This window comes from Leopardus geoffroyi, chromosome D4 (genome assembly GCF_018350155.1).
Source record: "Leopardus geoffroyi isolate Oge1 chromosome D4, O.geoffroyi_Oge1_pat1.0, whole genome shotgun sequence".
In the NCBI taxonomy this organism is placed as follows: domain Eukaryota; kingdom Metazoa; phylum Chordata; class Mammalia; order Carnivora; family Felidae; genus Leopardus; species Leopardus geoffroyi.
This window is the reverse complement of record NC_059342.1, coordinates 38,236,572-38,262,780: the sequence shown is the minus strand read 5'-3', so window position 1 is coordinate 38,262,780 and position 26,209 is coordinate 38,236,572. Positions and strand designations below refer to the sequence as shown.

At 36.9% G+C, this 26,209-nt stretch overlaps 1 protein-coding gene and 1 long non-coding RNA gene across 2 annotated transcripts; one reads left to right on the top strand and one right to left on the bottom strand.

Moving 5' to 3' along the window:
* The first annotated feature begins 2,049 nt into the window (after positions 1–2,049).
* LOC123592909 lies at positions 2,050–23,354 on the top strand. Its single transcript, XR_006710000.1, has 3 exons — positions 2,050–2,156; positions 15,116–15,123; positions 23,343–23,354. It is a non-coding gene; the product is annotated as an uncharacterized LOC123592909 (long non-coding RNA).
* On the bottom strand, positions 2,370–23,141 carry TYRP1 (tyrosinase related protein 1). The gene is made up of 8 exons (XM_045468349.1): positions 23,036–23,141; positions 22,141–22,603; positions 20,718–21,040; positions 17,461–17,665; positions 13,337–13,504; positions 9,797–9,976; positions 4,885–5,031; positions 2,370–3,825 (listed from the first exon to the last, which is right to left on the bottom strand). Exons 2-8 carry the CDS (start codon positions 22,523–22,525, stop codon positions 3,620–3,622), a joined length of 1,614 nt encoding a protein of 537 aa, XP_045324305.1. The 5' UTR covers positions 22,526–22,603; positions 23,036–23,141; the 3' UTR covers positions 2,370–3,619.
* Positions 23,355–26,209: the final 2,855 nt, after the last annotated feature.

Sequence of the window (26,209 nt, the reverse complement as noted above, 5' to 3'; positions counted from 1 at the left end):
TTTAATTTTGCACTTGTGCTTTAGAAGTACCGGATTTTGCACTTTTCCTTTTAAAATTGTATCTCTTTTATATCAGGTCCTGTTCTTGGTTTGTTAATATATTTATTTTTTGTTGTTCTTTTTCTATTTCATATTAGCTCTCTCAGCCCAACATGATGTTCCATCGGTTGGTTGGTTAATAAAAATTTTGACTAGGCTAAGGACAAAATACATAACATAGCTGTGTACTCATGGGCTGAACTTAGCACAACTGTCTTATAACTTAATCTTGAAACAGATATTTTAAAAGTCCAAATCTTTTCCCCTGCATCCAATTTTAAAGATTACACGTAGCTGTCAGTAGGCACTGTGTCTGAAATTTGCTTCTGGGAATGAAGACAGTATGGAACTTCAGAGGGGCACAAAAACAATAGCTTTACATTTTTGATTGTATAGGAATGTTCAATTGGGCTTCTTACTCTGTTGAGACTATCATGCTTAGCTCAGTTGGTGGCACTGGCATATAATGGGGGTCTATGCACCAAGACAGAATCTGTTTAAGTGGTGTGAAATATGCTTTCCAGTAAGTGCATAATAACTTCATTGACTACGTTTTATAAGGGAAATGAAGGACTGAGAGCAGTAGAAAATATCCAAGATTGCAAATGACTATTATTTGAAGTGAATAATATGATATATTACAGGAAGAATAATGGTCACCTGATCAAGATACACACACACACACACACACACACACATACACACACACACACACACACACACATATATATATATACATATACATATACATATACATATATACATATATATACTAAACTAAAATATATATACATATATACATATACATAAATATGTATATACATATACATATATTTATTGTATACATATATATGCATATATATGTATGTGTATATATATATGTATACACACACACACACATACACACACACACACACACACACACACACACACACACAAACTAAACAGAAGTCCTTGAGTACAAGAAAAATAAAGCAACATGTTTAGGGAGAAATAATGAAAGATACATTTATAATATAATGGGTTCTCTTATAATTAAGTTTTTTCCTCCTCTGTCCCATGAACTATTTGATATTAACTAGTCTCTTAGCTTCTATTTTAACCATTCCGAATTATTCTTAATAGACATTATTTACAAACATCATCATTATTATCTTTGTAAAACATACTTTATTGTCTTTCCTGCTCCCTCTTACCTGTAGAATGAACTCCAGATTTCTTAGGATTGCATATAGGACACTCTGATTTTATTCCTGATTTATCTTTCTACTCCTCTCCATGAAAAGGTGATGTAGCATCCATATTGCTCTATGCTCTAACCACACTGACCTACTTTATGTTTTTGAATGTTCCATGTCACTTAAACTTCTGCTACTTTGTCCCTGCTGTCATTTCTGTATGGAGTGCCCTTCTCTACTCTTGTGTTTGGTAAATCCATTAGCATTCTTTGAAGGCCAAGTCAAACATGACCATCTCAGTTTTCTATTCCTTCCCTTCCCTTCCCCAATTCCACAGTTTTGGAGTATGTCTGAAATCTAGGTATGTTTAATAAATGTTTACAAGGGGCAACTGGGTGGCTCAATTGGTTGAGTGTCCTACTCTTGATTTCAGCTCAGATCATGATCCCGGGGTCACAGGGTCAAACCCAGTATTGGGCTCCATGCTGAGCGTGCAGCCTGCTCAAGAATCTCTCTCTCTGTGTTTCTCTCTCCTTCTGCCCCACTTATACACTATCTCAAATAAAAATAAATAAATAAATATCAGTAAAGAAATAAACATTTATGCAATGAGTACTTAGTAAATCTCCAAAAATATGATGTGGCAGACTTAGTTTTATTAATGTTTAAATAAATCTTACATTATATTATAATATATCTGAAAAGCAATGAGTATATAATATTTTAATAAAATGTAGTCAAAAATCAATTCAGGAATGGTATTTGAAAGTTAAAAAGATACTATTATTATATGCATTATCTTTTACTAACACATTTTGTCTGTTTTTCTTGTGTTCATAGCCTTAAGATTGCTTAATATAGGGAAACCCATAACCAATTGTGTACATAACTTTAATCTTGTTTTTTGAGTTGGGAATATCAGACTCCCCACTTTCTATAGTGTATAATTACTATTGTTCATATTTCTTTTCACTGATTTTGCCAAAAATGTTTGTTCCCAGTGACCAGCCTTTCAAGTTCTTCATTGAGAATATTATTTCAGTAACCCAAGATCAAAAACAGTAAAAATATTTTAGGTTAGAAGATAGGCAGAAGAAAAATTAATGACAGCCTCACACAACTGCGTCATGAAAGCCTCACACAACTGATGACATAATATTATTATTATTTTATTTTGAAAACATATGAAAGACCGGTAAGCGATACGAGAAGGCTACTTGAAACACGATGAATGGAATGGTGTTTGTAGAGCACGGTATTGCGTATTCTCCACTTTATGCCTTGCTTTGGGTCTCTAAGATATTGGAAGAGGAATGGGGACGTGAAATGTATGAGTGGGTTGTTGGCTTCCAGTCCATCGACAGGTAGAACATGGTGGCAAATAGAGTATCAACTGTTTTTTAAACAAAGTGAAATCTTTACCTCTATAGAGTGTGACAAAGATCAGGAGTTTTTTGCGACGTTGAACCTCAGACTAAACCTTAAACTAAACTAAACTTTGGTGCCCAAGGGGAATTCTAGTCTGAAAAACTTAACTGGGATCCCATTTGTAGCTCCACCTAATGGATTTTAATTAATAAATATGGCTTCCTATATATCCGTTGTTCGATGTCAGTGAACGGAAATATGTTTGCATTTTCACATTGTAGAGATGCCTACTGATGTAGTTTAATCAGAGATTTACTATTATGATTTTTCTTTATACATAAACAAAGCACAACAGCTTATTTACATTGTCATATAGTTGGTCTTTAAAACACGCCCAAATCTTCACATTCTCTGCTTAAATATCATAGAGTTGGTGCAAACTACCATTTTATTTTCCTTTACTCTTTTTTTAAATCTCTACCTTCAACACCAATTTCCAGAAATCCCACCAATTCTTAAGTATTTGGAGTCTTCTCCAGGGTAACTAGGCTGTTTCTCAGCGTTTCTTATCATGTGTTCAGGAGGCCACATTCTCAGATTCAGGGTTAGGGTTAGTATATGTGTCTGGTATTTTGCAGTTCAGAGACCTCTCCAGAGGGTTAGGGTTAGGGTTGGGAATTAGGGTTAGAGGACAGGGGTATATGCCTGCAACCTACCATTTTGTTTTGTTTTGTTTTATTTTATTTTATTTTATTTTATTTTATTTTTAATTTTTTTAATGTTTCAAGTTTTTATTTAAATTCTAGTTTGTTAACATACAACCTACCATTTGAAATAGAGTTGGAAAAAAGAACGTATTAAAAAGACTGTGACTCTTCTGTGCTCTAGCAAATAATATGTAGAGCTCTAATTCCAACATGGGCGTGCATAAGAAAGAAAGTAATGGAGGAAAAGAACACACAGTAATTTCATCTGTTATGTTTCAACCAGGTGTTCTTGTGATGCTAATGTATCAGAGAATTGGTCGTTTGTCATTAGACCATAGACTGATTAGGATTGTGCATTTTTTCATATTCTTCAGCATAGTGTTGATATTGATCAGTGAGAAGAGGCTGATGTGCTTCGTCCATGTTGCTTCTGGCACGAATCACACAAGAAGCACCCGCAAAAATGACCGTGACCAGTGATAAAGCAGCAACTACTCCTATAGTAACAAGTTCAGAAATACTAAAATTCCGACCTGTGAAAAACAAAAGGAGAACAAAAAATAAACAGTATAATAGTTGCCACCAAAAATCAGCTACCCTAAACTTAGGCATTGTGGCAGGCATTTTACCGAAATCTTCATATATAATTTTTTAAGTTTATTTATTTATTTATTTTGAGAGAGAGAGAGAGAGAGAGAGAGAGAATCCCAAGCAGGCTCTGTGCTGTCAGCACAGAGCCTGCAGGGCTCAATCTCTCGGTTCCTGAGATCATGACCTGAGCTGAAATCAAGAGTTAGATGCTTAAACAACTAAGCCACCCAGGTGCCCCCATATAGAACTTTTTTATTGTCCACATTGCTGATGATAGCACCTGTCATGTTGAAGGCACTTACCAAATTTCTCCTACTAAGTGGACCCTATTGGGATAGCTATTATTATTTCTGTTCTAAAGGTGAGAAAATGATGCCATAGAGTTTGAGCCACTTGTCCAAGGTCACTTGGCCAGTAGGCGCCAGAGTTGGTTTAGGGGCCCAAATCTTTCAAAACCCACATGCTGTGCTCTTCACTATACCCTGCTGCCTTTGTTGGGAAGGGATTGAAAAGAAAATAAGAATGTTTGAATTTCAAAATCTCAGAAAAAGCAGCACAGAGTATCTCACTCCATTTTTTCTTTTTAGAATAAAGATACGAAGGCACCATTATGTAGTAGAAAAATTGGGGCGTATTACATGAACTTAAGCTCATAACTCATTATCTCTGCCTACTAGAAATATGACCTGTGACAATTACCCTTTCTCAGCTAATCATAGCTAGCCTCATCTTCCTTATTTGTAAAATGAGGATTACAACACTTAGCTCAGAGGATTGTATGGATTAAATGAGATAGTATGCTATAGAATCAGCTTAATTCCAGATCAGAGTGGGCTCTCAACAAATGTTACATTCAATCTCTTTATCCCAAAATAAAAATCCAAATAAAACCTTCTAAATCTAAGTGGAAAATATAGGCCTCAGAATACTGTGATTACCTTAAAAGGTAGCAAATGTAGTTTTGGTAATTTCCACAGAAAAGATACATTTTCAATACTCACTTGGCCATTGAACTTCATAAGTATATCCCAGATTGTCTGGAGCAGTAACAAACATTTCTATGTTGGTAACTGGAGGCCAGAATGGCACCATATTGTATTGTCTATTATGTCCAATTGGGGCATTTTCCAATGGAAATGTGGATACATCTAAAATATGCCAAAGACATCTTGTTAATAACATAATAAAGTTACTATTAATAGATTATTATGTCCTGAAGGTGACCTAAAATATTCTAGGATAACATAAAAATGTTTTTTTTTTTAATTTTTTACTGGATAAAAACATAAAAATAGTTTTACTGTATATAGCAGAACAGGGAAAATTGCATAAAACAGAGTTCAAATGTTTTGAACACAGCACTAACGTAACATCCAATAGATCAAGAACATTTAAAAGCAGGGAAGTTTTAGTATTTTATCATCTATGTTGATCATTAGTTGTTTTACTTTTAAATTACAGAAACTTATTTGAAAAAAAATTCACTAAACTTCTCTTTCAAGGCTAAAAAAAGATGGACGTATAGTTTGCTGAAGCTTCATCTATAAATTTGAGAGGTGCCATATCTAATGGAGGTTTGTCCTTGAATATGAATATGTCTGTTTAGTATTCTTCATTTTTTTCTGTTTACTTCCCGAGATATAAATATGAACTTATCCCCTATATTTTACTCTGCTAGAAAAAACACTTAAATTTTTAAATCAAGTTCCTGGGATAATATTTCCTTCCTGCCACTTCTCCTCTTTCAACTTAAATACAAGTTACAGGCATTTATATTATTAGTGAATTTCTGTCATCAGGGATAAAAAGAGTGATAGGTTCTTTGTGTCAGAAGATTGTTTTTTTTTTTTTTTAATTTTTAAAAAAATGTTTATTCATTTTTGACAGAGACAGAGCATGAGCAGGGAGGGTGAGAGAGAGAGAGAGGGAGACACATCATCCGAAACAGGCTCCAGGCTCTGAGCTGTCAGCACAGAGCCGGATGCGGGGCTTGAACTCATGGACCGTGAGATCATGACCTGAGCTGAAGTCGGACGCTCAACCGACTGAGCCACCTCGGTGCCCCAAGATCGTTCTTTTCTAGTATTGTTGTTCTACATTTATGTTGATACAACTAAATGAAGTGGGATATCACAAAACCAGAGTTGGAATCGGGCTTGGGCTGGACGCGAGTGGACAACTATGTAGAAGACCTGGAATATGTGAGAAAGTTAGAGGAGTATTACATTTTCTGTTTGCAAGAAATATATCACCTACACAGTCCCTGTGATCCTGGGAAGCACAGAAAAGTATTTTAGCGTCTACTTGGTAAAACAACTGATCATAGAATGGCATGTAGTGTTTATATTTTTGCGACTTTAGATTTACTATGTATTCATGCTAATTTAATATTTATTGCTTCAAATCTGTTGAGCTCTTACTAACGTAAGACCCTGGTCTCGGCATGGAGGCTACAGCACTGCACAGAACAGACAGAACGCCTGGCCCAAGGAACCCACGTTTTGGTGTATTCTAGTTAATTATTTATTAAAGTTAATAATGTAGATAAACTTTTTTTTTTTTTTTTAACTTTCTATTTCACCTTTCCACTACAGCCTGACTCGAACAGCCTCAACCCCATTCAGCATCAGCGTGGTGATAAAGTTACATCGATTCAACTGAATGGAGGAATAATTGTGAAAATAGCAAACAAGAACAGTAGAATCGTCATGAAACTTCCCTGTGCGAGACCCTTCCCATCTCAGAGTTATAGCCAACAGCCGTCAGGATCTTCCCCCTGTTACCTCTCTGACCTTGTTATTTCCCACCATTTTCTCCCCACTCTCTGCTCTGCTCTGGCCACAGTGGGTTCCTTTGTTCATCCCAGGATGATTTTCCTCCATGTATTTATGTAGTACTCACCATCCCCTTTCCTGATGTTCTTAGCTTGCAAACACTTTCTCCCATCTAACATACTTTATATTTATTTACTTATTTTTACTGCCATTTCAACTAACAACTAGGGGAGTTCCAGGAGGGAAAATATTTTTGTGGGTTTTGTACGCTACTGTATTTCTGGTACCTAAAATACTATGTAGGAAATAGTAGGCACTCAAATAGTATTATTTTCCAGCTTTACTGAGGTACAATTGACAAAAAATTGTATGTTTTTAAGGTATATGACATGATGATTTACAAATGGCCACCTGGTCCGTGAAAAGGTATTCAATATCACTAATTAGGAAATGCCAATTAGAACCATCCTGAGAGATTACCTCACACCTGTAAGGATGGCTGTGGTCAAAAAGAAAAGAGATTACAAGCGTTGGGAAAAGCGTGGAGAGAAGAGAGCTGTTGTGCCCTGTTGGTGGGAATTGGTGCAGCCAGTATGGAAACAGTATGGATGTTCCTCAAAAAATTAAAAATAGAACTACCATATGATCCCGCAATCCTACTTCTGGGTATATCTCTAAAAGACATGAAATCAGTATCTCGAAGAGATATTTGCACCCATGTTCATTGCAGCATTATTCATAAGAGCAAAGATATGGAATCAGATACTGTTTGTGAAAGGCTTTGAGTGTGTGCGTAATTAGTTCATTTCTCTCAGGGCAGGATAAGTAGGGTCTGGTCTGCGAAACGTATACACTGCTTCTTCTGAAAAGCTCACTATATTTAGTGCTATATATAAAACTTCATTCACATGGCTCGCATTTGAGAAAAATAGAAAATTGAATTAAATGTGCACATGGATACAAAATGTTAGTGAATTAAACTTAACATCATATTGAATAAAGTTTGCATGCTCTATATTATACCACCTCATGTCTAATGAGACATCACATTATATGCGATGACTCTCATTTCCTTCAGCTGTAAAATGCAATTCTTATTCCATTCAGACCCTAATAATTTTATAATCCTATGATTTTTGAAGATACTTCCTTATTATAAAACCTTTCAATACATTTTGAAAACTAATTGCATCCTCCACTTGTAGACTTATTTGCAACAAAGACTTCTGCTGTATGCATCATTGTAGACATTTTTCTAATCTTTTTATTTTCTTCCTATGTAGTCGTTCTATGACATTGTTTTTCCAAGGGACGTTTGCAGGGACATGGAATATTTAAGCAGAAGGTTAATCGTTAGTGTTCAGTGTTCCTGCAATTTGTAAGTGTTTACATTAACTTGTCTTATAATTTTATGGCCACATTTTGTCAAAAATATGCTTTAGGCTCCCTACTTTTTGCTCATGGTACTTTTCCCTCTACTACTATCCAAGTAACTGAGAGCTATTATGCAATTTATATAGTACAAGCAAAGGAAGTGGGGAGAAAATAACAAAGGTATTTATCTGATTCATCGATGACCATTAACAACTTGTTATAGATGTCAAATAATGATCTTTTCAATCAGGATATGTAAGGCAAAGGAATACTTGTTTGCATAGTTGAAAGAAAGCTTCAGATTACCCAAGATTCTCCACCTCCTTTTACTTCTTAAATAAGTCCTAAGAACAACTTACTAACAGCCATGGCCTTGTGGATGGCTGAATAACTACAGCTTGTGCATTGTTGTCTAGTTCTGAGAAGTGCGTGTTTAACAAGTTTTTGTTCATTCCTAAACCTATGAACTCCACTTTACTTGCTATTGTCATAAGAAGTAATATAGCTAAACATATGCAAAACGAGAATTATGATTTCTAAAGGAGAGGGATGTTGTTTTATATTAAATGTATGAATGTCTAAGAAAGGTTTGCTAAAGGAGAATGCCTGAGATATTGGTAAAGAATTAGAAGTGAGCGATAGGATTGTAAACATAAGGTAGTCATTATGAAAATCTAGACGCATACTGGACTCAGATTGCATCTCAAGGGTTGTTAATTTCTTGTGTCTCGTTAAAGAAACAGACGTTGTAAATTGTAGATAATTCATTATGACTGTAGGTATGCTTGTGAATACATATGAAATAAGGTGGCACTCCAATTAGTGAATTCATAGCAGATGGATGAGTGAATAGTTATATGTGAGTTATTTGTTTCTTGAATGATTTTCTGATGGAACATATGATTTTGACCAACGTATCTGTGAATGGTCGTAATCAGGTTGGATTAGAGGCTTCTCCTGTACATTCACACCAAGAAATAAGAGACTGGCTGAATTGGGTAGATAAGTCAATAGATAGTTTATACCCAATATTACGTTTATGTGCGGGATAAAGTAAAGGCACAGAAGCCAAAATTTACAAACTTTTGAAGTATGAACATGTATTATGCTTTAACAAATAGAAGTACTTCATTGTTTGCAAAGTGACTTGAGCCTCTCAGCCGAGTAGAAGTGATGAGAAAGTGGCCTTCTAAATAATATTTTTAAAAACCCATTAAAATGAAGTTGACAAAGATTTTCTATGCTGTGCTCTCTATAACAACCAACATTAACTTTTCAAGTTGAAGAGAATTTCCATTTGTAAGAGGCCAGCAGTAATAAAAATCAAAACTGTGGATTATGAGCATAATTTTTTCTGTCTTTTAGGTATCGAAGAAGAGATCAGTGAAATTTTTTTTTTTATTCACAACGAGAATGTTCCAAAAAAAAAAAAAAAGACAAAAAAAGACATGCAAATGTTCATTGGAAGCTACAAGGAAGAAAAATTTGGGAAACATGACAGTCATCTTTTCAAATTAAAAAATGAGAAGGGATTACGTGCTTACTCTGATAAGAATATAATACTGTCTCGTAACTATTTTTATAACTTTTTATCTGCATTTTCAAAGTCGTTTGGGACATGTGGAAACAGCTAGATATCACAGCTCTTTTCTCCTTATTTTGAAGTGTAGTTCACATGTGTTAAGTGCGTAGTCTATAGTGATAACTATACCACCTGAACGGTCTCCTTGCTGAGCCCGCAAAAGAGCATAGGAGAATGTCTCACCAGCATTATATCTCCTCAGCCATTCATCAAAGACTGCGTCAGTGAAAGTGTGCAGGAGGACAAAAATAGGATCGTTTGGAGATAAATGGGTTTGTCCCCCTGTTCCATTCAGGAATAGATGAGCCAAATTGTGAAGGCTTCGAATAGCAGGGTCATACTTTCCTGTGGGATCGCTGTAACCTAGATATAAAAAGAGGGGTGAGAAGAATGAAAACCATTGCCAATATCTTGCTTTTCAAATCAACAACAGCGATTATATCAGGAAACAGTTTCTCCGCAGTTTGTCAGGCCAATTTTTGCCCTGATATAATAGCATTGCTTCTCCGTACCTATGGTTGGTGACATTTCTTGCTATACCCAGAGCTAGGTTAGCTTTAAGCCAGTGGCACAACATTCTAAATGTAGCCTCAAGGTTAAAAATAATGACCTGCAAAGATGCCAGCCAAAGTATATAGAGCACTCTATTTTGACAAGGCAAACATTGGTTCAGTGGAAATAAAGACAGTGGAAATCTCCTTCTCCTAAAAACTAACACAGTTGGGAGGACATCACTCTGATTGTCCTGGACCTTAAATTGCCAGATATTACTTCAGTTTCCTACCTCATTCCTTTTCACTGTCACCATGTTTATTTTGGGAAAGTTATCTTATGTTTGTGGAAAAGTCACAATTTCCCAGAGCATGCTTATCATGTCTGTACTAGTTTTAAACATCTGGAAAGCCTATTGTCAAAACATTTATATAATATTTAATAATTTCCTATGTATCCTCTCTCTCTCTATTTCCCATATTCTATATGATATATATGATATTCCTATATAATATGTATATTTCTTACATTTCATGTATTATGTATTTCTTATACTGTATGTCTCCCATATTATATATTGTATATATTTTCTTTTTTTTAATTTTTTTTTTTTTTCAACGTTTTATTTATTTTTGGAACAGAGAGAGACAGAGCATGAACGGGGGAGGGGCAGAGAGAGAGGGAGACACAGAATCGGAAACAGGCTCCAGGCTCTGAGCCATCAGCCCAGAGCCTGACGCGGGGCTCGAACTCACGGACGGCGAGATCGTGACCTGGCTGAAGTCGGACGCTTAACCGACTGCGCCACCCAGGTGCCCCTGTATATATTTTCAATATATATTTCCATATGATATTTATTAGGTATATATATTAGGCAGAAGGTAAGGATAGATCACAAAAATGGAGGGTCTGTGATGCAGGATGTGGTTATAAGTGTACCTGGTTGGCTTTAAGAATCAGAGGCGGAAGAACAGGGAAATATTACATATTATTAAATAAAATTAGAATTTAAAACACATTAACCCAAGGGTGCCTGGGTCAATCAGCTGAGTGTCTGACTCTTGATCTCAGCTCAGGTCTTGATCTCAGGATCGTGAGTTTAAGCCCTGCATTGGGCTCCACACTGGGTGTGGAGCTGTGTTTTTTTTTTTTTTTTTTTTTTTAAAGATGATAAAATATATTAACCCATTTGTACAATTACACTCATTTATTTAGTCATTTTGTATACATTTATTCCATTATTATTTTTTTTATTTACGAAATGTTTAAAGACTGCAACGTACACGGCATGTTGGTGGGCACTGGTCCTTTCAGACCTTCTGTCAGGAAATCAGTATAATTTGTCCTTTGATTGGTCATCATTAAGATGCAACCTACATATTCTTGTAGAAATTAGTGCTTATGGCCAATGGCCAGATTATGGAAAGAGCCCAAACGTCCATTGACTGATGAATGTATAAAGAAGATGTGGTATATATATGTGTATGTGTGCACACATATACACACACACATACACACACACACACTGGAATATTACACAGTGATCAAAAAGAATGAAATCTTGCCATTTGCAACAACACAGATGGAACTAGAGTGTATTATGCTGAATGAAATAAATCAGTCAGAGAAAGACAAATATCATATGACTTCACTCATATGTGGAATTTAATAAGAAACACAACAGAAGAACATAGGGGAAGGGAAGGAAAAATAAGATAAAAACAGGGAGGCAAATCATAAGAGACTCTTAAATTCAGAGAACAAACTGAGGGTTGCTGGAGGGGACGTGGGGGGGGGGGCGGGGCTGTGCCAAACTGGTGATGGGCATTAAGGAGGGCACTTGTTGGCGTGAGCACTGGGTGTTATATGGAAGTGATGAATCACTGGGTCCTACTGAAGCCAATACTGCAATATGTGTTAACTAACTTGAATTTTAAAAAGTAAATTAAAAAAAAGGATATAATGGTTATGGCCTTAGTTTATATACACCAGTTTAGTCAAAACATAGTGATTATTTATTGAATAATCTCCAAATCAGTGCATTCATATTTAGTTATTAATATTAACATAAAGACAGAATAGAATGGCATCCAGTTCTGATGATAATAGGGGAGAGAAAGGAAAATAATGATTAGCTTTCTATGTCAAGTATCTCAGATCATGGAGACAGAGAGATCTATTCCTATTTTTTTTTTCCTCAGGGTGAGGAGCTTAACATGTTTAATGCTATATTTAATGTACATTGTGACAATAAGAAGTTTATAATATGTTAAATGTGATTCTGTTGTTTTAAAACTTTAAATATGTATCGGTGATGATTTAGAGATATTAAAATGTATTGTATAAAGACAATGGACTTAAAAAATTTTTTATTTGAAATTGTGTTCTGTTACAAACTATCTTGGGAAATTCATTTCTTTGGTCTTTAGTTTCCTCACCTTTAAAATACTTTGAATGATGGGGGCGCCTGGGTGGTGCAGTCGGTTAAGCGTCCGACTTCAGCCAGGTCACGGTCTCACGGTCCGTGAGTTCGAGCCCCGCGTCGGGCTCTGGGCTGATGGCTCAGAGCCTGGAGCCTATTTCTGATTCTGTGTCTCCCTCTCTCTCTGCCCCTCCCCCGTTCATGCTCTGTCTCTCTCTGTCCCAAAAATAAATAAATGTTGAAAAAAAAAATTAAAAAATAAAATAAAATAAAATACTTTGAATGAAATAAGGAGAATCACATTAAATATCATTAGATGGTAGTTTGAATTTTTATAGTCCTTTAAAAACATTCATAGGATAATACAAACCTAAATGAAATATATGCCCCAGCCAGGCATTATTGGATGTCAACTAATTGTTTAGAAACTTTATTGTTATTTTTTAAGAAAAAAATTTAGGCTCTCAAAGTCTTGAAAATTATTTGCCTCTACCAGAATTTGATAGAGTTATAATGATTAGCCACCTCACAGATTTGAGTTAATACTTTTCAGGTATTTTAGAGATTGAAGACTAATTTCCCAAGGATTCCACTATGATAATTTAAAAGAGTTTCATGGCCTGACACTTTTCTTTAAGAAGTTCTTTTTTGAGCAGGGAATTGTGACTACATCATAATAGGAGGCAACATTCACATAAATTCATAAGATCAATATGGCTTCCAAAGATGTTTCAAGGAGATCTGAATGTGAATAGTTCAGTTTACTGTGACAACTAGATAAAATCAAAGCACTGACTTCTTTTACTTACCTTCTACTGTATTTCGGAAACTGTTTGTAGAATTGGAATAAAAAGGAGGGGTGTCAAATAAACCAACTTCCAAGCACTGGGCGACATCCTGTGGTTCAGGAAGACGTTGTACCATTGGCCTCGCCACATTTCCAGCTGGATTTCTCCTAATTGGCCCCCCCTCAGTGCCTGGAAAAAAATACAGGGTATAGGAACACTTACAGAATATTTACAGAGCTCTTTGCTCTTCCATTTTTATGTAGAGCATGATCACTGAAAGATAGGTTCTCCCTGGTAGAAGAGAACATTTTAAAAAGGCAGACTTAGGGGCATTACAGTGAGAAGATTTAAGTTATCACATTCATATCATTGTGATATGTCTGTGAGCAGAGTTAGATGTGTGATACATAAAATCATTGGAAGAAAAAAGTGATCACAATAACAGATAGAGGTCCTGTTATTTGTTTAATCATTGTATACCTCGTTACTGAAAATATATTAACATCAAATATATTAACATCAAATATATTAACATCAAAAGTCCATGGAAAATTGAATTTTGCCAAAATAGTCTCATAAACCTAAATCCCACACTAAATCTATATTTCACACATGTGTGAAATTTTATATTCAATTACTGTTTGTTTCAAGCCTTCAGAGAAATAAAGAAAAACAATCTACAATTTCTTTGGGAACTGGTCTATATTTCAATCCATACATATTTTTCAGCAATTAATGTGAGAAATAATTAAACTTGTTAAAAGGCACTTGTTAAAGGGCACTAAGACAAACAGGCAAGCAAAGAGCTGTGATACTAGGGATAATAGAATGGGTGCCTTGAGGGAGGGAGAGAAGGAAGAAGGAAGGGAGGGAAGGAGAGAAAGAGAAAGAGGGAGAGTGGAAAGGAGAAGGGGAGAGACAGAAAGACAGAGATTGAGAAAGAATATCAATCCTTTCCAGGTGTGTGGTTTCAGAAAGATATCATTAAAGAAAAGAGATTTGCAGGAGCGCCTTGGTGGCTTAACTGGTTAAGCAACTGACTTCGGTTTAGGTCATCATCTCATGGTTCATGGGTTCAAGCTCTGCATTGGGCTCTGTGGTGACAGCTCAGAGCCTGGAACCTGCTTCTGATTCTGTGTCTCCCTCTCTCTTTGTGCCCCGCCCCCCACCACTTGTGCTCTGTCTCTGTCTCTCAAAAACAAATAAATATTAGAGAGAGAGAGAGAGAGAGATTGCAAAGAACCCTGATTCTTTGAGAAGAATTTTCAGGGTAAATAGGGGAAATGTTACAAGTCAAACATTTTCGACAGAGGTAATAAGAACGATGATATGCTTTCTCCTATCTATGAGATAAGCTCCCTCAGAACAAGAACTTTTTATATTCTCGCTCACCAGTATATCCCTTAATCTTGGTACAGGGCCTGGCAAATAGTAGATGCTAAATAGTTGTCTGGTGTATGTTGATATATGGAAAGATCGTTTGGGCTGTAAAGAGGGCTGGTTGGGGAATAGCTTGCTTGGAGTACAGAACAATGCAAGAGGATAAGGGACGGTGGGAACAATGTAAAGCTAGACCAGATTCATATTGTGGAGAAATTATGTTTAATTCAATAGGAAATGAAGAGAAGTCTTAGGTAGGTGGGAAAGGAGGAGATTGGTTAGGAATATTTTGCATTTTCTGTTCCAATGATCTCGAGAGAAGCATGTGTGTGTCCTAAGAGGATATGCAGAATAATCCACTGGGGTGGGAGAGGTGATATTACAATCTCAATTTGTATTCATTTTGCCTCATTCATAAAGCTTACTATGTTGTAATGTTTATAATTAACATAACGATTAGTACCTGATGAATTAGCATAGCAACTTTATATAATATAAATGTATTTTATATTATGTATAAATTTATATATTTATAAATATAAATATATAAATATAAATATATATATAAATATATATATAATATGTTTTATATGCCACTCTTGAGATTGGGAAGGAGATAGCACACTGTTTTAGGTATGCATTATTATTAAAACTTTCAGACCCCACCGGCTAAAACTATCAATCCAAGCTTGTGTTTTAAGGATTATTGTTCAGGAGCTATCAATACATTCCAAGAAAAACACGATAGATTACATGGGTTTTGAAAACATCACACCCTAATCTGCCCTCATGGAGTTTCACAGTGGAAAATTCTGATAGTAAAGAAACTAGTTTAAACGAGTTAAATTTAACCTGGGTCTTTTTAGATTTGTTTGCACATGGACAGCCTCTGCCAATGCACCTGATTTAACCTCATATGGATTGGAGTCCTGTGGAGTTTCCATGCAGGAATGAATGAAAAGTTCTGAGTGTATGAAGGAGAAAATAGATTTAAGAAATACTGTGTAGAAGGAACAACATTCTTCATATGATGAATCCAAGATGATATTTTAGTGGCTAGAGGAGTCTTAGGTGTCAATAACTCATTCTTGCAATGTACCAAGTTTGGCGCTTTAATGGGACGCTGGAGAGGCATTGTGCAACAAACACATGAAAATACAGGATTGGGATATGTAAGGAAGGTTTGTTCTAAAAATGTACGTGCATGGCTGTCCAGTAAAAGATGATCAATGAAACCACAGGAATGGATAATTTCATCCAAGAACAGAATTAGGAGAATTAAATAAGATATATGAAAGCATTTGGTACCATATCAGGCACGTAGTATGTGTTCAATAAACTGTTAGTTTCCTTTTCATCTTTCACTGGCCTAATAAATAAAATTCTTGGTGTTTATATCACGAACTAAGAAAAGAAGTATTCCTCAAATTTGTTTCCCTAAAATACACAATCTTCAATTTTTCATGAAACTACGTGTCTTGGTTATGAGACCTCTTGACAAGAACAAGTGATGAAAATAGAATCTTCTCTCCTCTGCCATAATTTTATTTACCCACTTAAACTGTGCTATATTTTGGCATCCAGTCACCAGTATTGTTAGAAAAGGTCTGGAAAAAATTCCTAGGACAAAATACAATAGCCTGCTCAGAAAGGGATTAATGTTTTCATATCTAAAGATATATTGATTCTCAATGTCATTTCAAGGTGGGATCACTCATTCAGCTTGCTAAACAAATACAAAATTTATTCTAATTCTTAAACTTCAACCGAAAAAAAAAATCCATACACTATCACTTCTCTTTTTCCTATATGCAGCTAAAAAATCTTATAATGCTGAAAAAAAAATCTACTGAATTGTTCTATTTAGAATATTCTTTTTGAAAGATATTCTTTTTTTTTAAGATTGATATAGGAATTTCATATTTTCAGCTGAAAAGAATATATGGGAATAAATATATTTTGAAGACGTTAACAAAGTAAATTCCCATGAATCCAGTTTTTACATTGAAGAACAAATTTAAAATAACCAAACAAGCCTGAAGAAGAAAAGTAGATGGGGTAGGTGACTAATAATTAAGACCTTGTGTTGGTGCCACAGAGAGAGGTAATAATGTGATCCAAGGAAGAGAACAACACACTCAGGAAAAGACCCACATATCACAGAACCTTGACCTAAGGCAGCAGTGGCCTATACATCACTGGAGAAAGGACGCCGGGACAGCTGGTTTAGCATTCCCTTTTTGTGTTCGCTTTGACAGAGGTGCAAAGCAGTTAGCTGGAAGACAGCTTGCATAAGGTATCCTCCTTTTCTTAAAGATACCCTGCATATCACCTTTTGCTTTTGACCCTCTGACTAGAACTTTACTCTCAGGTCACTTCAAACTCTTTCGGCGTATTTCAGATTTCCTAGGGAAACGATTTGCTTTGAAATTTCAACTCAAGACACATGACTACTCAGGAGTGCTGTATGTGCTAAGAGGATTAATCTTATATAACCATACGTTTCCAAAGTAAGAGAGTGAGCAAGGCACTGGCCAAATTTCTCAAGAAAAGCAGTGTAAAAATGTATAGACACTTTCTGTTCCCCCCGGGAACCTTATAGAGTGCCTTGAGTAGCGTAGGTGTTCAATGAACGTCTGTACATTGATTCTCTCTAATAAAATATTTTATTCTGAAGTCCTTAGTAGAATGAGGGCTTTCAGACAGCACATTTAATCTCTTTAGGTAATAGGGAATTCTGAATCCTAGATGGGTTTGGAACTTACTATTACAAAGTGTTCCCAGGGTATCATAATCCTCCAAGGATTCGCAGACCACTCGCCATTGAGAAAAGACAGAGTTCAGGCTTATAAGAGTGGGGTCAAAGTTGCTTCTCGATCCCATGAGGTCATCGGTGCAAATGTCACAGATGTTCTTCCCGGTTGCAAAATTCCAGTAAGGAAGGGAGAATGAAGGATCCTGCAACATTTCCTAGATCAAAGAAACTCTGTTAGCGTTCTCTGCTTTTGTTTAAAATTCTCCCCCTTTGCTTGGTTTTCTCCCTGGTTGTCTGTTTCTATCAACTCTCTTTTGGTAATTAGAACCAGTTAGTGTATCAGTGGTGTCTGAGTAGCCAGAGGAATTAAATATCTTACTTAACAAAGCTTATCACATACTATGAAGAGTCATTGAGGCACTAAAGAGAATGAAACTCAACTCATCATACAGAAGCTTCTACAAATGCTATTTTTTGGGGAAAGAAGTCTCCCCCCCCCCCTTTTTTTTTCAGGTAGGTAATTCAAGTTCTATTGGTGATACCAAAAAAGTATATATATCAATAATAGCTTTTGCTCCTTGACATTTTACCTCCTGTTTTCATATCTCTAATTCAAGCATCATGGAGTCTTGGTCTGGAGCCAGATCCAGTCTTTAAATATATTATGTAGAGCAGTGCTTTTTGTTTTCTTTCTTTCTTTCTTTCTTTCTTTCTTTCTTTCTTTCTTTCTTTCCGTTTAACATGAATGACTTCAGGCATTTAGATTCTGGGCTTTAAAATTTATTTGTGGGTTAGCAAGGGTAGTGGAAGAAGCCCACGTGAATTCCAGGTTTTCCAAATATGAGCTATATGGATTCGACTTTTCACAGGCTACACAGACAATCTCTTTCACATCACCGTATCTGCCTGGATACTGAAGGCGTTTTACTTAAAGACCCCTGCTTCAGAATCTAAACTGTTAAGACTTGGGTTTCTGCTTAAAAACTAACACCAACGGGAAATGTGAAATGAAGCAGAGTATTTCTTTGTGCACACAGTTCTTTAGACCAGGGACATAGTTTCCTTTCAGAGCTGATCTCAACAATTTTAAAAGTACTGGATTCAGGGGATGCCTAGGTGGCTCAGTGGTTTAAGTGTCCTACTCTTGATCTTGGCTCAGGCCATGATTTCACGGTTTGTAAGATCAAGCCCCACTTCAGCTCTGTGCTGACAACGTGGAGATCTCTCTCTCTCAAAAAACAAAATAATACAAAACAAACAAACAAAAACCTTAAAAGAAAAAATAATGGACTCAAGATCACATGCTTATTTTATTGAGTTCCTTAAAACATATTTTTACTGTATTTGTTCTCATTCCTTTAGACCTTTGGGGAGTTATATTTAGTGAGCGAGATTTAAGTGTAGAGATTGCCATCATTGTGCCTCACCTCCTAAGCATTTAGTACATTTCTGCTTTTTCACTTTAAACCCTTTAGGAAGCATTTCCTGGTCCCCAGGGTATTTTAGAGGACCAAAAGCTTTCCAAAGCATCCTCTTTTATTGATCTCCAGGGGTTTAGAGTCCTTGTTTAGAAGCCATTGTTCTGGTTCACAAAAATTAGTGACAGCTTCCAAGGGATCATTAAGAGTCAGTTTGTGGTTCAGAATTGACATTTGGGAGTTGGAGAATATTCATGTGGCATTTCAACTGTGCATTACATTTAGACTGTAATTCGTTGGATCCCTTGTGCTGTTGGGTTTTAAAAATATAAGGCATAGAGGTTGAAGTTTACACAGGCAAAATCGAAGCTTTTAGATACTTTCCACCTGCCCTTTCATTTTGGTGTGCCCATGAGAAAATGACTTAGAGGCATGGAGATCTGGAGTTGATTACAAATGACAGATTTATCTACTCGTAATCTACTAAATGTCTTACTTGTAATAAGAGCTATAAAATATGAAGTTCAGAGTATCAGATGGATTAACTTAATCACTCTCAAACTGAATATGGATGGACTACTTTTATACCAATGTTTTATTCTGTATTTTAGTGCATTAATTCTCTCTCGCCTCACCATTTATTTTCTTGTGATAGTGCTGGACACAAGCATCCTGCAAATCAATAAATGAATCTAAACACCTTTTTTACCCTGAGATATTTTTAGATTAACTTTTATATTTTAATTTGAGGGAAGGAATCCATTTACCTAGAAAACACATTCATTTTGTGGATTTCCTAGTTGAGATCTAATAATTTAAAATTTCATTTTATTTTTTTATGTTTATTTATTTATTTTGTGTGTGTGAGAGAGAGAGAGAGAGAGTGAGTGAGCAAGTGTGTGTTTGGGGGGGGGGGTGAGAGAGAGAGAATCTGAAGCAATCTCTGTGCTGACAGCACAGAGCCTGATGTGGGGCTTGAACTCATGAACGCTGAGATCATGACCTAAGCCAAAACCAAGAGGCAAACACTTAACCAACTGAGCCATCCAGGCATCCCTCAAATTTCATTTTAAAATTACAATACTCTTCTCAAGAAAAGCAATTGGTAAACTAAATGATAAAAAAGTATCTATGTTAACATACTTTAATGTGGTTTGAGGCTCTCCGCTTAAAAGATAAGCAGGAAATACTTATGTTTGGGCTGAGGTCTACTATATGCCCCAAAAGTTGATGCCTTTTAAGTAAAAATGAGACCTGAATGGTGTGATACTTTTAGTAGGTTTCTGAGGTAGGAGGCATGGAAACAAAACAGAGTTCAATCCACATATGACAATGTAAAGGATATTGTTTTTCATAATTTATACTTTGTGCCATAGACTCAGAATCATTTGCTGGCATAACAAGGTGTACATTTGGGACTTGGTAGACTGAGAACTGTATGCACACTTTTTTTTTAATTTTTTTTTTATCCAAACCAGGAGGAGGGGGTATTGATTTACATTTGGGAAGGCCGGCCCATCAACTGAGATTCTTTTGTTGCAAGCTATATAAAGATCATTTTTTCAATTATGCTGCAGCATATGTCCATCATGTTACATCACACCTAGAGATGTCTCAACTGGCTCCCTCACCATTGATATTACTTTCTTTTCCCTTCACAAAAGATGAAGACTAATTAATGAGTAAGTAATTTACTAATAGGGAGAAATTTAGAATGCCAAAGATTAATATCATGAAATTGCTTTGCCATCACATGTTTCGATCGCTCAGAACGTAGTGGATGAAAACGGCTTCCAAACGATCCACCTTGTCTGTTGGGGACCTGAAAAGTGCAACTTGTCACACATACCTGCATGTCTCTCTCCAATTGCAGAAGGTGGTACCTGTGCCATGTGAGAAAAGCTGGTCCCTCATGAGAGAAATCCACTTCTCCAAAGCTTTCCTGTCCTGGCCCAAGGAAAGTCTTTTTGACCGAATAGTAGTGTGTCCAAACAAAGTAGTTGTAAATGGAAATGTTCTCAAATTGTGGCGTGTTGCCATCTGGCCCCAATATTTCTTCTGATCTCCTGGTGGCGATGACAAACTGAGGGTGCATTGTCCGCTTGGCCAGATGCAGGGCCTGGACAAAGTGGTTCTTTTCTTCTGCACTCAAGTCCAGAAGATTTCTCCTGACTTCAGGATACAACATTCAAACGTGAAAATGTGCCACGTGAGCATCATCGTAACATTGCGCCCCATGTACCCATTAATGATAATTTGCATATATGCTTAAATAAGTTTATACTCCTTAAAAATTCCCCTCACCCGAATCTCTTCTTTAGGCCTGTTTTCTGCCTCCCCCCCCCCGCCCGCCCGCCAACTTACTCTAGGGTTTTCATTAGTTTTCGTTATTATGACTATGGACTTTATGATTCTGTGATCTCGTATTTATTTCTGCTCCTCATTGGTATATTTTTCTGGAACTTTCTATCTTTTCAAAATCATAAGCCTCGTAAAAAACATGGCATAGTGGTTAATACCAGGGACTTACTCTGTGACTCTGTACACGTGTTTCTAAGTCTCACCTTCTCATCTGAAAGGGTGTGTATAAAAATAATACCTGCTTCATAGAGTCGTAAAGGTTAAAGAATATACACATAAAAAGCAATTATGTCAGAGTGTGGCTCATAAAATAGACTCAATAAACATTCTGTTAGACCCTTGGCCCAATGTTTGGCACATAGAAAACAACGGTGTATCTCTGGATTTACTATTTAAAGCTTTATTATTTATTGCCATTTAGTAGAGTGAAGGCCAGGCTCGTCACTTGAAATGGCCGAACCTGATCATCACAAGGGGAAATTTCTTTGTGGGTTAGCAAGTTAGTAGAAGTAGATCATGGTTTAGAGCTAGACTGACCTCACTGGCAAATTCCAGGTTTTTCAAGTACCAGCTGTAAGGATTTGACCTTTCTGAACCTCACTTTCTACAATTAACATAACTACCTTGAGAAGTCACTGAAGGGTCTAGTCGTGAACCCCTACCATGGTTCCCTGCATGGAGCAGTAGCTCCATGTTTTGGAAGGAGATCTTGTCAGTCAGAGGATCTGAGCCTTAACCTCAACTCTTTAAATACCCTTATTAGCCTCTCTGAGCCTCAGTTTCCTCAAGTGTGAAGAGGGAAGAGTGAGTTGTATGATTTTCAGATGTGCTTCCAGCTCAAATGATTTAGGTTCCTATTAAGTGCATAGAGTCTCATGAAGAACTGTATATACACGCAGATCCCCACTTACCTATGAGAACTCTCTGGTCACAAGCCGCTCCTTTCCATCCAGGACGGCAAGTCCCACAGTTGTGTCCTGAGAAATTGCCATTGCATCGGCATGTCCTGTTGAAGAACCTCGTGGGCCAAGCCTCCCGATCATCTCTGCCATCATGCGGGTAATGGAGGCTATGGGGTCGTGAGTCTGCAGTCACTGCCTCACACCTGCCCCGCCCTGACGAGGAGCCACAGCGGTCAGTCCCAGGCCCAGACAGTGGGGACAGGTCTGGGCAACACACACCATTTCTCAGAGCCTCAACGGTGGCACACTGTCTTGGGAATTGAGCCCAGGTCTGTTGAGAACACAGCAGGGGCAAGACGATGTATCCCAGAGACAGGAATTTATGGGCTTTCATTCTGCTCGAAGCAAGAGTGAAGAACAGATCTCTGGTTTGCAGCCCTTTGTGTAGAGACTGAAACACATAAAAATCAGGCTGAAAAGGAGAAAGCAAAATGGCATTAGTGCAAGTTTTCTTTTTGTGCTGTTATAAACAGGCAGGAGCCCTCCCCAGCCTCCCGCAAAATGCTTTTTATATCTGTGAAATGACATTTCTCGCAAATAGTAAAAATAGTAATTTACCTGGAAAAACTTGACATGGATAATAACTACATAATTAAATCCCTTGCCCTAGCATTTAGTTTTCTTTATTTTAAATTTCCATTTATGAAAAAAAAAATACTTATCATAGATGTCTCTTATCCAAAGCATTCGTTAGCAGGTCATGGCCATTAATTACATTTAGCCATGAAGCTGAAAGAATTGGAAGCAGAATTCCTGCTAGTTAATTTCCGTGACTTAAAATCTCCCATCCTAATGGAGTTTTGGCGGGCATCCACCTGCTCCCCATAGAGCTTCCCTCCAGTACCTTAAACTCCTGAGCGGGTTCTCTGATGAACCCCTCTCAGAACTGAGTGTTTTATATTTGCTTGTCCCCTGATGTCAGAGCTGTTAATTGCATGTGAGTTTCTGCTTGATAACTAATCCCAAATCTGCTCACCCAAACTGGGAGGGGCTGGTCCTCTTCCCCACCCTTTACTAATCCCCTTTCACTTCAGTGCGTTTTTCTGCCCTTTAAGTACTTTGTTAGCACATGATTCCCTTCCCACTGATTTCCTTGTGATGCTTAAAGTTTTAAGAAAAGGTCAGAGGCACTAATTTGGAACACAAGTCAGAGAAACTAGAGAGCTTTTGTTTGCGTTGTAGAGATTTAGGTGTTTTTTTTTTTGTTTTTTGTTTTTTTTTTTTCCTTTGACATATCTTTAGAAGATGAATGAGATCACTTACATTTCCTTAGTGATACAAGGGCTAGACTAGTACTTATATCTGGTGGTAGCTTTGAGTTGTGTTTGGTCTTGAAAACAGATGTTGCCATTCTTATAATTTCTATAGGGGATAACTGAAGTAGAAAAGCCATCAGATACAACTTCCCCGAGTTACATGGCATTGGCCTTCATGGCGCTCGCTGGTGTTGAGAGTTGGGTGCTCCAGTTCCTTTACCTCCACTGGGGTAGTGTCATCTACGTGGCCAAGCATCACAGGCTCACTACTACTTCTGTTGTTTAGAAGATGACCGCGGAATGGCTTCTTCTTTCCTTGTGCCAATGGCACACTAATTTTAAATTTTAAAATGTTGCCATAGTGTTAATGGCTTCATACAATCATTAATCGATATCTCAAGGTTTCATATCCATTCAGGGCAAATTTAATTGTGAAAAATAACGCGTATAAAATGATATTTAGATAGTCTTTTTGGTCGTTTTGCTTTTTTTAGTCCGACCTCTTACTGGATCAAAGTAGATTATCATTTTTCTCTCTGGAATAAAGGTAGTAGTAATGTAACATTGGTGGGTTTCTTCATTTTGACAAAGGTACTAAAGGCATGGATGTTAACATCTGTGTAACTTTTCTGTATATCTAAAATTATTACAAAATAAAATATGTATTTTAAAAAACTATTTAAAACCCAGTTTTAAATTATTCATCCATATTCATATATCATGTTATTCATCCATATTCATATATATATTCATGTGTGCAGATATAAGTATACCACAGTGTGTTATATTACATTGAAAGAAAAAAAAATGAGGCTTTGCCCATTGCACCTCTTTGTTATATAATTTTTACAGTTACCTCAGGGTACCCTGAGTGCAGTGAGATACATAACCGACTGATAGGCACAATGTGGGGGCATCTGTATCAAATCACCTAATATTAATTAAATATAAGAATAAATGTAAAATGATGTTCTGATATTTTCTTTCTGGACCCCTTAGGAGATTGTGAGAATCCCACCCTGGAGATCACTGCTAAGGGTGATCTCATCCTACCACGTGGAATTCATCTATGGGCTAGAGAATCTCAAGTCAGTAGCTCTAATAACACTGTCTCCCCAGAGGTCCTGACTTCTATATCTAACTGCCTACTCGCTAAGTCCGTTTAGACGCCTAGGAGATTCATCAGACATTTATAAAATGTGTTCCTCTGTCTTTCACATCTCAGTAAATGGAATCACTGTTCAGCCCATTGCTTAGGAAAAAACCAACACGCCAAAGTCATTGTTTTTTCTTCTTTGTTTCACAGAGACTGCGCTCATCAATTGGACCGACAGGGTCTAATTTGAAGCCGTCCTTAGCTCACACCTGCCCTGTGGCCATGACCTCATTTATCTCTTCACCTTCCATGCTTCACCACACAGGAATGTATTCTCCACGGAAGATTTTATTCTCCACTTAGCAGTGTGAAAGAACTTTTACTACTGATACCCGATCACCACTGCTCTCAACAAAACCCTTCAATGTCTTCCAAATACACATAGAATAAAATCCAAATGCTTACAGGAGCCTATATCATCAGGCCCCTCCTATCTCTGACAACCTGCTACCATCCTTCTCGTTACTCCTTTGTTCAATGGCCAACTTATTACCCCATTTTCCTTGTTCCCAAGTCTTTGTGCAACTTTCTATTTCACTTCATTCAGGTTTCTATTCCAATGTTATTTCTTCAGAGTGGCCTTGCCTGATGATCCCACCTGTCAGCTCCTAACCCCATTATTTATGACTTCCTTTTTAAGACTTAGTCTTTAAAGTACTAAACACTGACTATAATTTTTGTTCCATATTAATTTTTCACTTATTGTTTCTCTCACTCATCATACGGCAAGTTTTTGTCTTTCTTTTTCAATACTGACCTGAGAAATCATTAGAGAATCACATAGCCATTAAAATTTTTTTTTTTTTTTTTCCTGGGGTGCCTGGGTGGCTCAGTCACTTAAGTGTCTGACTTCAGCTCAGGTCATGATCTCTCTGTCCGTGAGTTCCAGCCCCCTGTCGAGCTCTGTGCTGACAGCTCAGAGCCTGGAGCCTGATTTCTGTGTCTCCCTCTCTCTCTGATTCTGTGTCTCCCTCTCTCTCTGCCCCTCCCCCACTCATGCTCTGTCTCTCTGTCTCTCTCTCTCTAAAATATATAAGCATTAAAAAAATTATTTTAGAGAGAGAGTGTACAAGTAGGGGATAGGGTGAGAGGGAGAGAGAGAGAATCGGAGTCAGATGTGGGGCTCGATCCCAGGACTCTGGGATCATGACCTGAGCCGAAATCAGGAGTCAGACACTCAATCGACTAAGCCAGCCAGGCTAGGCATCCCTAGCCATTTTTTTTTTTGTTTGTTTGTTTTCAGTGAAGTTGGGCTAGACATCTGGCTCATTTACTCCTAGTCTAAAGATTCATCAGTATTCCCACTAAAAGAAAAAATACAACCTACCTCCAGTATTTTTATTAGTTACTATTAATGAACATTTATAATTTCCTAAATGTTATACATACACTATATACCCTTCTTCAAAAATATTATTAAAATATTACTTTTATGTCTGTGTTGCAGATGAAGACACAGAAGTTTATGGAGATTAAAAATTCTTTAAAATTCATGTAATTTTCAGTTTCAGGTTTCGAACTCAACTTAGTTTGTTTCCAAGACTAACTGTGCTTTGCAAGTACTGCTCCCATTCTAAAAAAAGAAAACCGGAGAATGGAAAAAGTG